At 42.1% G+C, this 15,698-nt stretch overlaps 1 protein-coding gene across 2 annotated transcripts; it reads left to right on the forward strand.

Moving 5' to 3' along the window:
* Window positions 1-1,105: 1,105 nt before the first annotated feature.
* Window positions 1,106-13,142, forward strand: e2f2 (E2F transcription factor 2). Of its 2 annotated transcripts, XM_039602913.1 has the most exons (8): window positions 1,107-1,611; window positions 1,803-2,198; window positions 7,454-7,553; window positions 8,957-9,176; window positions 9,830-9,991; window positions 10,264-10,378; window positions 10,498-10,696; window positions 11,303-13,142. In XM_039602913.1, the coding sequence occupies exons 2-8, from the start codon at window positions 1,923-1,925 to the stop codon at window positions 11,575-11,577; spliced, it is 1,347 nt and encodes a 448-aa protein (XP_039458847.1). In that variant the 5' UTR covers window positions 1,107-1,611; window positions 1,803-1,922; the 3' UTR covers window positions 11,578-13,142. The 2 variants fall into 2 exon arrangements, with proteins under 2 accessions (XP_031614046.1, XP_039458847.1); XM_031758186.2 differs by having other exon boundaries at window positions 1,106-2,198; window positions 10,501-10,696.
* The last annotated feature ends 2,556 nt before the right edge of the window (window positions 13,143-15,698 follow it).

A 15,698-nucleotide genomic window follows, 5' to 3' on the forward strand; every position in this document is an offset into this window, starting at 1 on the left:
TCCACGTGAGTTTCATAAAACAAATTCACTGTTTGATACACTGAACAAATTTTGAAACATCACAAATTTTGATGTGACGGAGAGAAACATCACTAGTGATTTTTTTTTAAAAGAAAAGAAACAAGCGACAAAGTTTAAAGTACAAAAGGTACATCACTAGAATGCTGTGAGATGTTGCATGTCATGCAGTTGGGATAAAACATGAATCTGAATTTCCAGTATTGCTAGTTATGCAAGAACACCTACAAATTGTGCAGGATTTTGTGTGAAAGAGGAAGAAACATGAGGGTGGGGATAATATACGTTGCACTCTGTGGGCATCCAGTGCAGTAATATGTGGTGAACGAAGCAAATTTCTTTCATCTGACAATTAAGAATTATCTCCCGATTTCTAATCCAGTGTAATAAGGAGGCAACTATGTCAGCTTTTTTTCTTCACCCTCGGTTTTTTAAAGGCACAGATGCACAACAAACAATAATTTTTGTTGTGCATTCAAACCACTTTCAACTTTGATTATTTCATTCAAAATGCCGTTCAGATTGAGGCCGGACAATGGGGCTGCTTTGGTGGAGAGTCTACTTTGTCTTGGCCAAGGGGGTCAAGTCATATGGCTTGGGTTTGGTTGCTGCAAGTGGGGGAGGGGGTGTTTTCTTTCAATACCTCCTCTGAGCCAATAAGCAGGAGTGGTACTGAGTGAATCCAATTATCATTTATAAACTACCCCAGCAACACCTTGTAACAGGGAACAGTACACTTTGATCACATGGAATGCAATAAAGCAAAATTGTCTTTATTGTTTACAAAAAAACATACAGAGTATATTTAATTATATTTACAAAATAAAACTTTAAAAAAAACTTTCCAATCCTTTCTTGCCCTCTGATTTCTAATACACATATTTTATTATGTCCTAATTACCCAGAGAGCAATTCGGCACTATTTGAACATACTGTACATGACTGCGCCATTTGCAGAATCAGACTTCATTTTAATACACTGCAAATTTCATATAAACATATGAAGTTAATATTTAACCGTTTTTGTAATCTTTGACTGTCAAGGAACTGAACTGGGATGCTGTAAATGCAAGTAAGTGGTTACAAGTGGAGTTAAAAAGGCAATAAAAAGTGCTCCAACAACAATAATGCACCTCTAACGTGTGATTATGAAGTCTGGGCTGGTCATTGTCTCCATATCCAGCCTGGCAATGAAAGAACACCATGTCTCGGATGTGTGCTCCTGTCCCTTTAAGCAGATCACTCCCATAGCCGTACAACTGTTTTATGCAAATTAGACAAGCCGAACGTGCCATGAGCCAATCAGAAGCGGCTTTCAGCCGCGGGAGATCCGAATTTCGCGGGATGAAGTTTGGCGGTAAAAAGACTGCTCTGCCCCAGCTCTTGCCCCCTTGTATGGAGAGAGGAGCTCTGAGGTGGACGAACAGGAGTGGCAGACTGGGTCGGATTCAGCACCAGAGGGAGGCACAATAATTTGTTAATCTCCAGCTGGAACCGGATCTCAGTGAGACCTGGAAGCCTTGGAGAATTAAACTTTAAAGTTCTGGACGTTTGAAATAGTTTATTTATTCAGGAAGCTATTCTTTATAACTGGTAAGGCAAGTTTCCTCTACACTGATACAGGACAAAGGATAACAACACCGAACAGCCTGTTGAATGTACTAATGATAAACGTCACATTATAACATATAAGCCTGTACTGCATGTGTAATTCATGCGGCTTGAAGCTAATCCGGCAGTTTACGCTGTGAAAGTTGCTTTTGTTTTGTTTGTGTGTGTTACAGTATAGGCAGTTTATATATTCATAGCGGTCCCGCAGTAGGTGAAGCTTGCTGAGCGATTCAGTGTGCTCAAGTACAGGCACACTTCTGCCTTCGCCTCACCGGTCCAGTTCACTCAGGAAAATGATGCGGATGCCTAAAGGCGTCTCGCCGGCATCGGGTCGGCAGGCAGTGGGGCTGCCTTGCTCTCAGCAGAAGATGAAGCTTTTGTCCACCGGTGGAGTGAAGACCGACTTCTTCCTCGCCGGACTGTCCAGTCCGCAGATGAACACGGTACCGGCCGGATATTTCACCCAGATCTGCAACACCAGCGTGGCCGAACAAAGAGCCAACAGCCTGTATTCAACCCCCCATGGACCCGAGGTTAAACCCATCAGATCATCCTCCGGGCGACTGCCGGTAAATAATCACACAAATATAAGCCTGGGGTCGTGTTTCCTTATTGTTTAATATCCAGCGAGGGATTTGCATATGTCCGGAGGAGGAATATTTGACTTTTTTCATTGCTATGCATGTTTGAGAAGGGCGCATTCAGATATGTTTTGACGTGATAAGCCACAGAGGGGCCACTGTGGCTGCTGCTGATGTGCGTGAATGGTGTCTTCTCTCTTTCTCTTTTTTTCCTTATCCATGCCAGGCTGTGTGACATCTTCTCCCGCAGTCCAGCTGTAGCTAACACAAGGCCAGACGCCTTGTTCTGTGTTTGATGGTTTTGATGAGCCAGTGGGGGTGCTTAGAGAGAGGCCCCACTCTCTTATGCCCAAAAGACGAGTGCCCCCCCTCCTTGATGCAGCAGAGCTAGTTTTTTTTAATACAAGCAAACAATGCAGGGGCTCAACCAAGCTGGAGGAAAGACACTTAAGGCAAATTCATAGCTTCCCAACACTTGTAATGGGTGATAACACACATAACAGATGCTCCACCCTCACTTCCCATTATGTCAAAACAGGGTCTGTGTTGGACAGTGGGAAGGAAGCATAGGTCAGAGGTCATAACCACAGAACAGGTGTATTTTCTGGAGTGTGAAAGTATTACTATCGGAAGCCCTAAAGCATCACAAATAAGTAAAAGATTAACCTGTTTTGTAGAACACGTACACAGTGGGCTTTAACGACATTTAGCAATGCCGTTCATTTTAAACTCGAATGCTGAAGATTATTTGAAAATCCTGATCTGAGAAGATTGGATGACACTCAGCAGCTTTTTAGTGCTCCACACCTGTTGTTGTTTGTTGTATTTGGTGTCTTTATTCCAGCTGACTCGTCAGCCCTGGAGTCTTTTTTTAGATTTAATGAATTGCAGTAACGCTAAAGGGGTTAGAGTGTGTACAGGGTTTTCAAATCGCATGTCAAATCCCCAGCCCTAATAGGCCCTTCAAGAGGATTAGATGGATATAAGTAAAGTGAGAAATAGGGTACCACCTGGCATATCATGTGCCAATGTGAACCTAACTGCTGTCAAAGTGTGTATGGGTTGTTGGTTTCTAGAATTATTACGTGCATTCACGCTTGATAACCTGGTTTTCCCCTTGAAATCCAACCTTAAAGTTTGGCCATATAAGTGGTCCATACTGGATGTGATGTGGTTCAGTAGGCTTTACGACACTACCCCTGTGTACGCAATCATGTCGCCTGTGTTTTTGTGCATGCACACTGTGACCACGGTAACTTCTGTTTTCAAGGGATTTGAATATTTTCAGTTGTTGCACATTGTCACAGGTGCACATTTCAATTTTACCACAAAAACAGGAGCCTGATTCAGGTTGACAGAAGTGACGGCACGGTTGAAAATACGGATGAGGTTTCAAAAAGTTCTCTGATTAAGAAACTTCCTCTGGATCACTTCAGTAAATTGGGTAAACTTAATCAAAGGGAGGGAACCCACCTTAAAGTTTCTGCTTTTAAACTGATCATTTTAAGTGATTTGATTCCCGTGTCTAGAAATAAGTGGTACAGTGGGCTTTAATGATGTTTGAGCTTATTCCTTCTATTATACGTTAGTTTTGTTGCACTAATATATAAATGATTAGACACAAGGATGTCATTATCTTTATGATTGGGTTTGAATGACTAAACGCCACGACATTTCAGTTGCTCTTGTATGTGTTGCGATGGCTGATGGTAGCTATCTTGCAGGATACATTTGATGCGATGATATTATGAAGTTTTATTGACGACAGTAAAGAAGCTGAAGATAGTAATGTGTTGCTGACACAGCTGTTTCAGTGCATGTTCAGTCATGACTCCTGTGTTTGCAGGAAGTGTTGCCTTTTCATGTACTTACAGCTCACTTCCTTTAACCTATACAACATTATAACCACAGCTTTTTTCTCTAAGATTTCCTTTTTTTAAACTTTGACTGGGAAACCAGATTCTAAAGATTAGAATTTATTTTTGTAAGTACAAACAATCTAAACACTCTCTGAACACATTACACATAGTCCCACACTTTTGTAGGCACCTACCTACAAAAATAAAATAAAAGGTTAATATTTGACTGATTTTAGTAAATGTTAGCTGCAGAGATCCCGTCTTTACTTATTAATCTTACTAACTCTAGAAAAAGGCAACGTATCAGCTATTGGCATGTGAATTTTAACCAGGGTGTGTAAGCTGTTGATAAACTGTTGTCTCTGCTTCCTTTCAGCTCGATAGGGATGTAAATGTGTTACAGTATTCAGGCCTCCAGCCAAAGTCCAGGGAAGCCCTTTTCTCTTATTGGACTGCGGATGAATGAATTTGTCAGTTTAGGCAAAGTTCAGTGCTGTCAAACAGCGGTATGGCAACAGGATGCGTCTCCATAATATTCACCAGGAACAATGTCCCATTTATTCCCTGCTTATGTGACGTTAACTCTGAGTTTTGTGGAATGCGCACAATCCACTACAACTGAGTGATTACGGATGTCAGCTAATGCCTTAGTCTTTCTCCCTTGGTAATTTTTAGGAACACACACCTCTCCTGCGACCTTTTTTGAGCCCCTAGAGTTAACAACCCATTCAGGCTGATGCTTTGGTGTGATATTGGACACAGTACCAACTGTATGCATTCTCTCTATTATCTGTTTTGTTGGTGTGTTTTCCATTTAACCCCAGCTTCAGGCAAATACCAGCCCTGCAGGGTAATGCTCTCTATAGGGGGAGTTTTGCATTTCAAAGCAGCCTACCCCCATCAGGCAGGCAAGCCACAGTGGGGACGGATCCACACCTCTGTTTAGCCGCTTAAGAGGCTGTTGTAGTGCAACTTTTGTTTTTCCTTTATGTCCAAGGGTGTGGTAGTGAAGGGGCTCGGTACAGAGCGGTAGGTACTTGTAGGCATACTGAAACTTGCCCTTTGCCTGGATGGAATCTAAGTCTGGTGCAGCCTGACTAGCAAGATCTGTTTGTTTGAGGAGAGGCCCGACTGCAGAAGCCCTTCACGTGATTATGATTACATGTGTGGAGTTTTCAGCACAGCAGCAGAGACGGCGGGAACCGGCCAAAGAATACACAGCAAACAGAAGGGGCCACGTGCAGTAGATGGGCGTAACTGGGCAATCAGGCAGGGTGAGGTTATAGCAAACGTGAGTGGCGTGATACTGCCAGTCTTTGAGATAAAGTGCTAATAAGGAGGGCAGCTGTCTCGGGCCTCTCCCATCGTCTCTTATACCTGCACCATACGTATGTGAGAGCTAGTTTTAGGGTGTGAAAGCTTTTGGATTCCGATCATCACAGATTTTCACAATGTCGTGTTATAACACCTTAAAAGTGATGTGTGCTAGGTGGCATACCTGTGCACTTTCTGTAAAATGTAACCATTTGTCAATAGCTGCACTTCTTTTTTCAGTGGTCTGTTAGTCTGTTAAGTGAGGAATTAAAAAAAAAAAAGGCCTTTCCTCTAAATGACTTGGGGTTTGCGTAATATGGTTGAATCACCAGAGAAAGCACTCATGCAAAAAAGGAGCACCCAAGCCCCCACTCTGATGTACAGCTGCAGGGGGAAACCGCTGGTTCCATTCTTACAAGTCATCATGCATCAGGCTATGACTCAAATTGTACACGTGCATTAAAAAGTTTGAAGTGACACACGTTGACCTGCTCGCTTTAGGTCACAGAAATGACAAATCTTCCGCCTTATTTGGTGAAAAAATGCGACATTTTTTTCTTTGTGCTGGGACACTGAGTCAGTGGAAAGCTGTGGCAGTTTTTCTCTGGTTAAACCACAGCTGTCACGGCTGTAGGCAGTCCAACTGGTATCGTCTGCTTCCTTTCTGCGACTCCAAGTGTTTGATAGCGACTTTCGCGACTATCAGCCAATGAAAACTCAAAGTTTGAATCGTGCAAGAGGTCGTTTTAGGGGCAACAGTGAGCATTTTGTTCTTCGGTAGCTGGTCACCGTCCTGTTGCGGGTGTCTCTGTATGCCTGACTGTGTGTTTTAGGGATTAAAATCCAGCCTGCCAACAGCACAGGGCTGCTCCAGATGTCATGAGTCAACAGGTGGACTTGTCAGGGAGAACACTGGGAGACAATGGCAGCCTTCATTATCCCTTTACTCTCACATGCGTAGGCACATCCACACGCGGTAACGTGCACTCCCTGCTTTTCCCATCTCTGAAAAAGCAATTTCCCTAAACCTGTTAACTAAAACAGTTCACTGGCCGCATGTACGCTGTCGTGGCAAAAGGGATTATTCCTACCAAGTATTCCTGAGGAGACACGGTGAAAGGAGTTTGTGAGATCTAGCCAAGCACTACAAATTACCCAGCAGCCAGAGTGTGCTGAGGTGAAATGCCATTGCCTCACTAGCTCACTCATTGTGTTATTGTGTGGGCAGTTGTTGGATTTCTGACTGACAGCAAACGGTCTCGTCCACCGTGAACTTTTGATGATGACAGCATATCTGCACGTGGGGTGTGGTGGTAATTTCCTAATCCTTAAGAGAGTAGCGCTTTCACTTCAGCTAAGTAGGCCAGTGGATGGCGGGGAAAAAAAAGCAATGGTCATTTGAAGATTTTATATTGGGTTACAAAGGTTGTTTATGTGCTTTTGATTGTATGATGCATCGCTGTTATCGTCAGATAATGTTCTGTTTGTGTGCGCGCGTGTGTTTCTGTGTGGAGCCTGTGTGCTAAGCACAGAAGGAGGAGGTTTGAGAGGGGGGGGGGGGGTCATTGAGTGATTCCAGGGACTTCCTGACGTATGGCAGGCAACGAGTCGGGCCTATAGACCTCCCGCTTCTGTTGACTGCAGACAAACAAAATCAGCCCCTGTTGAAGTGCTTGGGAAAGTGCGCGTGTGGGGGGTGCTTTGTTCCTGCACTTGAGGGTTGTTGGCACATTTACGACATGGTACTTTTAAACAAGCCCCTATTTAGCCGTCTAGCATTGATGCCACTGTTCTACAAAAGGTCTGGACTTGCCCTACAAACTATTTGATTCTTTCAGCTTTTTAACTAGCCATTATTTAAAGTCAGTAGGATGAGTTAAACACTTTCCATAATGTGCTTTTTTTTCAGCCTGCACTGGGATTGGAAGGATTTCAGTCTAATACACCCTTTATATGTTCGTATGTAGTGAAACAGCAGTTAATACAGAGGAAATAGTAGAGCTGTAAGTCACACCTGCTTTGTAACATTTGCATCTTTTTGCTAATCTTTGATAAACGTCTTCCCTCTAGGCCAAGAGGAAGCTGGATTTAGAAGACCCTCTGTATCTGCCAGAGTTTCGTACGCCAAAAGGAAAATGCAGCATTGCAGCACGGATACCGAGCCCAAGGAGTGAGTAGACTGTACATCTTTTGTTGTTTTTGTGTACAGCACTTTGTGTCTGCTGTGACGGTGTTGAAAGTGCTCTATAAATAAAGTTGGTGTGGTGTGGTACACATCAGTGGGTGGAAAATATTTTTTAGACTGTGCAAAGGGAAGACGCAGTTCAACATTAAAAGAAAAGAATAAAAGCAAACAATGAAAAGAAGTTGATTGTACAGTACTCTTTAGCATTAATCTGAACCCAGGCAGGGTGGGTTATGCCAGGTTCACATGACACGACGTCAGCCTGATTGCGTCCTCACCCTTTGGGTTGTGAACAAACACGAACGGACCTGTTTGCTATGGGTCAAACTGACATGATAGGAAGCCTACTGCTTTTGAAGTATTCCACAATAGTTTCCTCACTTTCTGCGAAGTTCACCCATATGAGCACAGAGTGCTGTACCAGCAGCTAAGTTGCATACAGCTTTACACATAACAGATTAAAAAAAGCAGTGGTGTAGCCAGGAGTAGAGAGCCAGTATCATAAACTGGCTTGTTGACATTCTTTTCCTAGAATACACAAGCTAGCGCCTCCTTCCCAACGACATCTCACATCTCACAGCTCAGCGGGAATGACGGATCAGGGAGGAATATGCGGTCTGCCGTGTCTCTCAGTTATGAAATTGCAATGTCTTATGATTGTTTGACGGCCAGTTCTCTGGAATTCAGGAGCCCTGAGAATATGTTATTACTAACATTATCAGACCTATTGATCCATTTTCTATCACCAGTGTGGTTATATGTTATTGGGTCACGGGGACAGCACAGTAAGCAGAGATGCCAGGACCTCTTTCACAGTATTCCAGGAGAATACTGAAGTGCTCCCAAGACAACAGAGAGCCATAATCTCTGATGTGCTCCGAGTCTTACACAAAGATTCCCACCAGCTGGAGCTGCCTAAACTACCTAAACTGGCTCTTTGATGCAGAGGAGCAGAGACGTCCAACTAATCAAGACTGATTATTAAACCTGTAGCAGATTAAAGCAATATGAAGACACAGTCATCGGAGACAGATGCTGTTTCTGGTTTACAGTACCGTACCCATAGCTCTTATTTTCAGATTTTCCGTGCGAGGAAGAAATATTGCTGTTTTGAGGATTATTTGTAATTTCGAACATGATATCAAACATAGAAAGTAAAACATAAAGGCAGAAATAAATCTAGTTGACACATTCCAATAACTGTTTGTTTTCATGTTTCGCTGTTGTCAATTGCTTGTATGACTAATTCAGTAAATATTTGAATCAGTGATCTCTCCGCCAGCTCATCATCCAAATAAAACACTTGAATGAATTAGTACAAATCAGAGTTCTATAACTAAAACACATTTCTAGTCTTATTCGCCACTTTTCTGTGTGTTTCCTCGCAGCTCCAAAATCTCCGGGTGAGCGGACGCGGTACGACACGTCACTGGGCCTGCTGACCAAGAAATTTGTGGGTCTGATTGCCGAGTCTCCTGATGGAGTCCTTGATCTGAACTGGGCCACTGAGATCCTGGAGGTCCAGAAAAGACGCATTTATGACATCACCAATGTTCTAGAGGGAGTCCAGCTTATCAGGAAGAAGTCAAAGAACAACATCCAGTGGCTGTAAGTAGAAATGCAGAAGGTTAAGTAGCAGGAATAGTGGGAGGTTTATCAACTGCGTGTAGCACACAGAGGCAAACCAGGGACTGCGTAACTATTAAGTGAAGCCTTGGCATTTGGGGTTCCTTACAGACTTTCACAATAATGTTGGGCAAAGCATGGGCAGGACTGGTGACAGCAGCAATTTGGCTTTATTAACAAAGCTGTGTAACATAGTGGAATGCAGCTTGGTTCTTTTGCTCGTGTCAAACAGCTGAGACAAGATATTAATATCTTATAAAAGTTTGCTTTTATAACATATTTACTCTTGATTTTTATAATGATTTTACAAAGTAGTGTTTTTATGCTGCACACTTTGCGGACTAATTAGTAAAAAAGAGAGATATATAGACATTTGCAAAAAAAACTACCAATTGTTAGTGAGTCTATTTATACTGGGCTTTGATTGCATTCTAAAAATGTCTCCTTTGCTTTTATTCTTCATGAAGTATTAAAAGGAAAAAGAAACTTCATACTGGTACTCGCTTGTCTGCCCCCTAGTGGCAGTCAGCAGAGATTGCAGTGCCAGTTGTAGACACTACCTAAATGTGTGGAGTTGTTTTGACCGTCTGTAATTTAAGACATGTTTAATCGTGTGTATGTGTGTGTTTCTCCAGGGTTGGAGACGTGTTTGAAGGTGGAGCAGGTGGAGGGGAGAAGGCCCGTGCCCTGAGGAAAGAGCTGGGAGACCTAGAGAGAGCAGAGAGATCTCTGGATGAACAGATTCAGTCCAGCACCACACAGCTCAAACAACTCACTGAATATAAAGAGAGTCAGAGATATCCTTTACATAGAGCACCGTGGTTATCTACATCATTCTTTCATGACCGTTTCCATCTTTTGTTGGCATGTTCCACTGTAGCTTGCTTGGTTGAGTAGATAACCAATTGCTAAAAGGCAGCAGGGACGTTCATCTTTCCCTACTTTACTATCAGATTTTTACTAATATCTTGCCAGATATAGCCAAAAAATAATAAAAGAGAAAAAAAGAAAAGCACACACACACGTGTATTTAAATTCCACTGTTATTACCCTTAACCCCATGATCCACATTGGGGTATGTGACGTATCAAGACATCCGTTCCATCGGCAGCCTTCAAGACCAGACAGTCATTGCTGTTAAAGCCCCTGCAGAGACCAAGCTGGAGGTGCCAGACACAGCAGGGGTGAGATTTGGTTTATGTTTCAGTTTGTCCCCTTAACCGCTCCTTTCTTTAAATTGTGCATTTGTCCTGATGTCAGATTGTCTTGATAAATAATTGCTTCTTCTCTTGTTTCCTTACAGCAGGGGTCTTTGCAGATCTATTTAAAGAGTAGAAATGGTCCCATAGAAGTCTACTTATGTCCTGATGAGGGTCTTGAAGAAGCTAGTCCTGTTAAGAGTGTTGTCACTCCCAAAAAGGAATTCCCTCAAACGCAAGACCCTCCCGCTGCAACCCCAATAGGACCACCGAGTTACAGCATCAAAGAGGAACCAGTTGACTGTAAGCTTTGAGTTTTGAATAGAATACCACCTTTATTTGAGCTACCCTTACTTTGATGGTACCCGTGCACTAGTCTTAGACTGCATCTAGTTTTACAACTAGCATTAATTTAGTTTTACAAGTTTTACAAAGTGATTTTATGTCAAGGCTTCCAGAACATTAAAAATGAATTGCGCCTCTTCAGCTGGAGCCAGTCCAAAGATCAAATAGCACCATTAAAGCAGAAAGGTCACACTTCTTTTTGGCGGTTTCATGCGATGCCATGATAATTCGGTGACAAATTAAACAAATGGCATGTTATTTAATCAGCTTTAGATTTGCTTGTTTCTTTGTTTTATTTCGGTTGCATTCTGCAAAAAATGTTGAATTGTTCCTTTAACTTTTTCATTATTTAATCCATCAGCTGAAAGCATAAAGAACAACAAAAAAGTCAGGGTGCACAGAAGTAGAATAAAAATAGAACTTGTATGAAGATAAAAGTTGAAAAAACGATTGAAATTTAGGAAGCTAGAAAGAAAAGTGTAGCAGTACACCGCCTCTCTAAATGTTTTTTTTCATGCAGTGCCCTTAGCACAAAATTCATTTTTGTCACTTTCTTCAACACAGCCAACATTTCTGCAGCAGCTCCAGCCGCCTCCTCAGCGGTGACCTCCACTTCCTCTCTGCTTGATGTAGAGGGTCTGCTGGGTTTGCCCCCCAGCCTGCTTCAGATAACCGAGGACCAGCTTCCTGGCACCTCCTTCACTTCAGACCCCAACACCCCCTTTGTCAGTTTTTCTCCACCTTTGGACCACGATGACTACCTCTGGAGCCTGGAGGACAGCGAGGGAGTGTCAGACTTCTTCGACACTTACGATCTCGGAGATTTGTTGAAAAGCTGAGGCTTAGATGAAGAGATGGGGCGGAGAAAATTCAGGGAGAAGAAGGGTAATATTTAATCGAATGCCTTCTTGGGACAAACTATTACACTATGAAGCCATCAACTGTTTTAATCTGTTTTAATGTCCGATGGAGGAATCAACTTCTTTGTTTAAATTATAAATTGAAAATATTTGTATATATAGTAAATTTGGGCAGTAAGTCGAGTAAATCTCATAGAAAGCAGGAGTTATTGTTTATATCGTATTGTCAGCGAAATAACTGATGATGCATTTGTTTATCAGTCATTGTTCAGTGTGACCAACTCAGGAACTTTGTTTTTTTTACCCCTCGTTTCCAAAGTAAATAATTGTTTGTACAACTCTTTGGCCCATAGGGGGCAGCATTGTATAATGTCAGCTTTAACTGCCATTCAGCTTTACAGGATTCAATCACTGGATCGAAGTAAGCTAAAGCCGTGAAGAGCCATACACACAGGGTATGTTTGCAGTGTTTTCACCACTGATCAAATTAAGCTGTGAATGAACCTCAGTGTCGACATGCATCTACAGCTCGAGAATACACATCAGGTGAGATCTCAGCATAGATTTTAGACATTAAAACTGGTTTTTAAAGGTGCTCATGTTGCTTCTTTAATGCCTTAAGCTTTGTGTCAAACCTTGTATGCCTGAATGTGCAGGCTGTGACCCAGAGGTAATGACAAATGGTGGCTATTTTTTTCTTTTTTTATCTCTGAATATATACAATCTTTGAGCAACCCCTAGTAGGTTTGGCAGCTTTGTTTAAGTTGTTGCTCTGTTGAGTTTAATAGTTGTCTTTAACTGATTGGTTTTAATTTATTAGTGTAAAACTACTATTGTATTTCTTAGGAAATAACCCAAAACAAATTAAATGCAGCATCTGTGTTGCAAGGAGGGGTGAAGAGGGGTGGGGGTGGGGGGGGGTTAATTGATGTAAGTGAGGTTTAATTAGAGGAGCAATTTCTTTTTCCGCTAGTTTTGAATGAAAGAACTCTGTTACCTCAGCAGAAACAGAAACAATGAAAAATTTGTCTTTGCTGTTCAGGTATTAGGCCCACAAATACTTTCCCTGCCTGCTGCGGCGTAACACTTTTACATGTCAGAGATGTGCTCCTGAAGATGGAGCAGCTCTGACTCTAATCTGTTTGTTTGTTTGTTATTAAAAAGGTTTTTTTTTTAAGTGTTCTAGAAATATAAAATTTGGTATATTTTTGGCTTTCCCTCTACACCGCAGAGATAAGCTAACTGTCCTGTCCTATCAAAACTTGAAATTGAGTGTTGTGGTGCGTATTTGACAGCTTGGGAAATGGTTGTTGTGCGTTTGTGCGTGCGGGTTTTTTTTACAATGTAGATTAGAGAATTGTGATTTCAGATTTTGTAGTGTGTTTTTTTTTCATTGAGCATTATTGTTTTTGGTATTTGTACATAACTTGTTTTGTATTTATACCTATTTTTCTAATTTTTTGGACTGTTGTAAGTCATTCAGCACTTAATGATTTGTAATATTGTGAAGTTATTAAATAAAATATACTGCAGCCATTGTTTACACACGAATTTGAGTTCCTCTTTTTTAATCATGTCAGGAAAAACTGGAATGCGTATTAATTGCTTTATATAACGTGACTCTTGGTTTGATATTATGAGGTATCGCTAATTCTTCGAACATCTATGAAAGCCATATTAAAGTTTAAACAGCGCGGGCACTGATCTAATATAAAGTGACATTTCCTGAAGAGTGACAATAAGTCTGCATCAATGGTGACAATAAAAATTAAACAGCTATAAACACATTCAGACAGGTGCACAAAGGCACCCATCATTCTTCACAAGCTTGTTGCTTTGGAAACCGCTCACAAAAGGGAGCAAGCAATCAGCAGGTCAAAGTTCAGCGGGTCACGTTGGAATGGTGTGTTGGGGGTGAAAAGTCTGCAAGGAAGAACTGTGTCATTAATTTTAGTCAAAGGGGTTTGCACATTGCTGCTAAGTTAGAAATTCAAATACAAGTTTCTTCAGAGGAAGGTACGGCGTTTATGAACACTTCTTTAGGAATAACTAAGCTCGCATGGAGCGTCCACGTGACTTGTATGATCAACTCGAAGTTTATACAGCTTTATACTCCTTACAATGTAGAGAGAGGGTGTGAGTAACAAAGAACAATTTGTGCTGGTTCTCTGCAAACTGTCTGTTAACAGAAACTACAGAACAGCTTGTGTTCTGAACAAGAGATCGTAAACAAGCGTGTCAGGCATCACATGACAGCCTTGGCTGCGTGGTTTGCATGCTATCTAAAGAGCAGGCTACCTTGTTTCTGTTACTGCTACAGCAGCAATCAGCTGAAGTAAATCTTGTCAGCTGGATCATTTAATTGCAGAAAATATAAATACCTCTTTCTGACTGTTCACCAATTTGCAGCACATACCCACACAGTCCTTTAAAACACTACATGTTGTTATTTATGGCTCCAGGCTTGGTTGGGAAACTTTGGGTGGACTTATAACCTATTAGTTACATGGATAGTATCACTCGTACGACTCAGATGACACTATGACACGCAATTAACATCAATATGAATCACAAACAAGTCTGTCTACCTGTTCCCACTCTGCAAAACCTTTTGTTACCATACCAACTGTAATAACAGGTACACTGGCATTGGTGTCTGTTTGAGGGTGGAGTAAACATTGTTGCCTGCCCATAAGCCAGACCACGGAGAACATGCATGGAATGGCACTGGACTGACAGTGCTCAGTCAGTGAGTCACAGATGATGTATTTTTCCAAAGCAGCAGCTGTCACTTAACGTCAGAGCTATTATATTTTTTTTTTACATCAAAGCTGCTCTTTAATGCAGGTTCTTGAGGCAAATTAGTTTCAATGGGGCTCCAGTCCTATTCAATACACCTCATATGCCTATTCCAGTGGGAAACTAAAGCCCTGTGTTTTTCAATAAATCAGCTTTACTTTGTCTCCCCGGTCCTCCAATTTTCAGTCATCCATGTCAACCAGAAGAGGGGGTATTTTACGGTAAGCCCGGGCCCCCCTGTCCTGACAGGGGTAGTAAATTGATAGCGGTGCTAGTGGAGCTGAGTCAACAGGCAGCAAGATGAGGGAGATATTTTTTTTTGGGGGGGGGGCTGGAGGCGGGGTTCATTGAAGAACCTTATCCTGCTCCTCTGGGCTGCTGGGAAGCAAGAAGGGAAATCTGGGCAGCTCTAATCTTTACTGGAAGATGTTGCTGTAACCTCTAACGCTGTGTGTGCGTCACAGAGAAAGAGAAGCTGTATTCGATGCACATCACTTCCTCACTGCCAAAATTTCCCTGCTCGCCGTCTGAGAGTGCAGAGCGTTTGCTCTAACACAAGAAACGGTGTGGCATGAAAGGGAAGCAACCGGTTAAATTACTCTTAAGAGGGGAAGAAGAGAGTTTCTTAAAGAAAAGGGCGGTAAAGGGTGGAGACAAGGAGGGAAAACATTAAGTGAGTCACATTTCCAATAAAGCTTTGATCTTTTTCTGCATTCCTGTGTTATTCCACCTTTGTCGACCTTCCTGCACACAAATTCTCACTGCTAAACTCCCAGCATCACTGGAAAAAAAAGGAAAACAATTTTCCCCTGTCAATTTTTCATCTCTTCTCTCCCGCCCACCTTGGCCTTGGACTTGGGTTCTTCACTATATGTTAGTTCATTGCCTGCGCAGACCGGTTTGCTCAGTTTTACAATAGGACCCGGGCTCAAAGGCTGGCTGGCATACAAAGGCTCTGCTTCTTTACTGAGTGCTGCAAAGAAACTGAAGGAGGGTATTGTTTGAACGCTGCAAGCCCCTGCATTACATCAGCTAGAAGTGCATTAAAAAAAAAATGAGTGCATGCACAGTGAGCATGAAATCACACATGCTGCACATATGTCACAATAACAAATGCCAGCATGTATTCATGCAAGTTGCAAATATACAATATCTGTTTTCTGTCTCTCCCTGCTTAGCGTCCTCACACTTGGAGCCATGCAACAAACAATGACTGAATGAGGCCCTGCTAAAGTGGGTCGCCAACCCTATTTATGTGATGTGTGCCCTCACTTCCTTTCAAGAGTGCACATTTTTTCACA

Source organism: Oreochromis aureus, linkage group 19 (assembly GCF_013358895.1).
Source record: "Oreochromis aureus strain Israel breed Guangdong linkage group 19, ZZ_aureus, whole genome shotgun sequence".
Classification (NCBI taxonomy): Eukaryota; Metazoa; Chordata; class Actinopteri; order Cichliformes; family Cichlidae; genus Oreochromis; species Oreochromis aureus.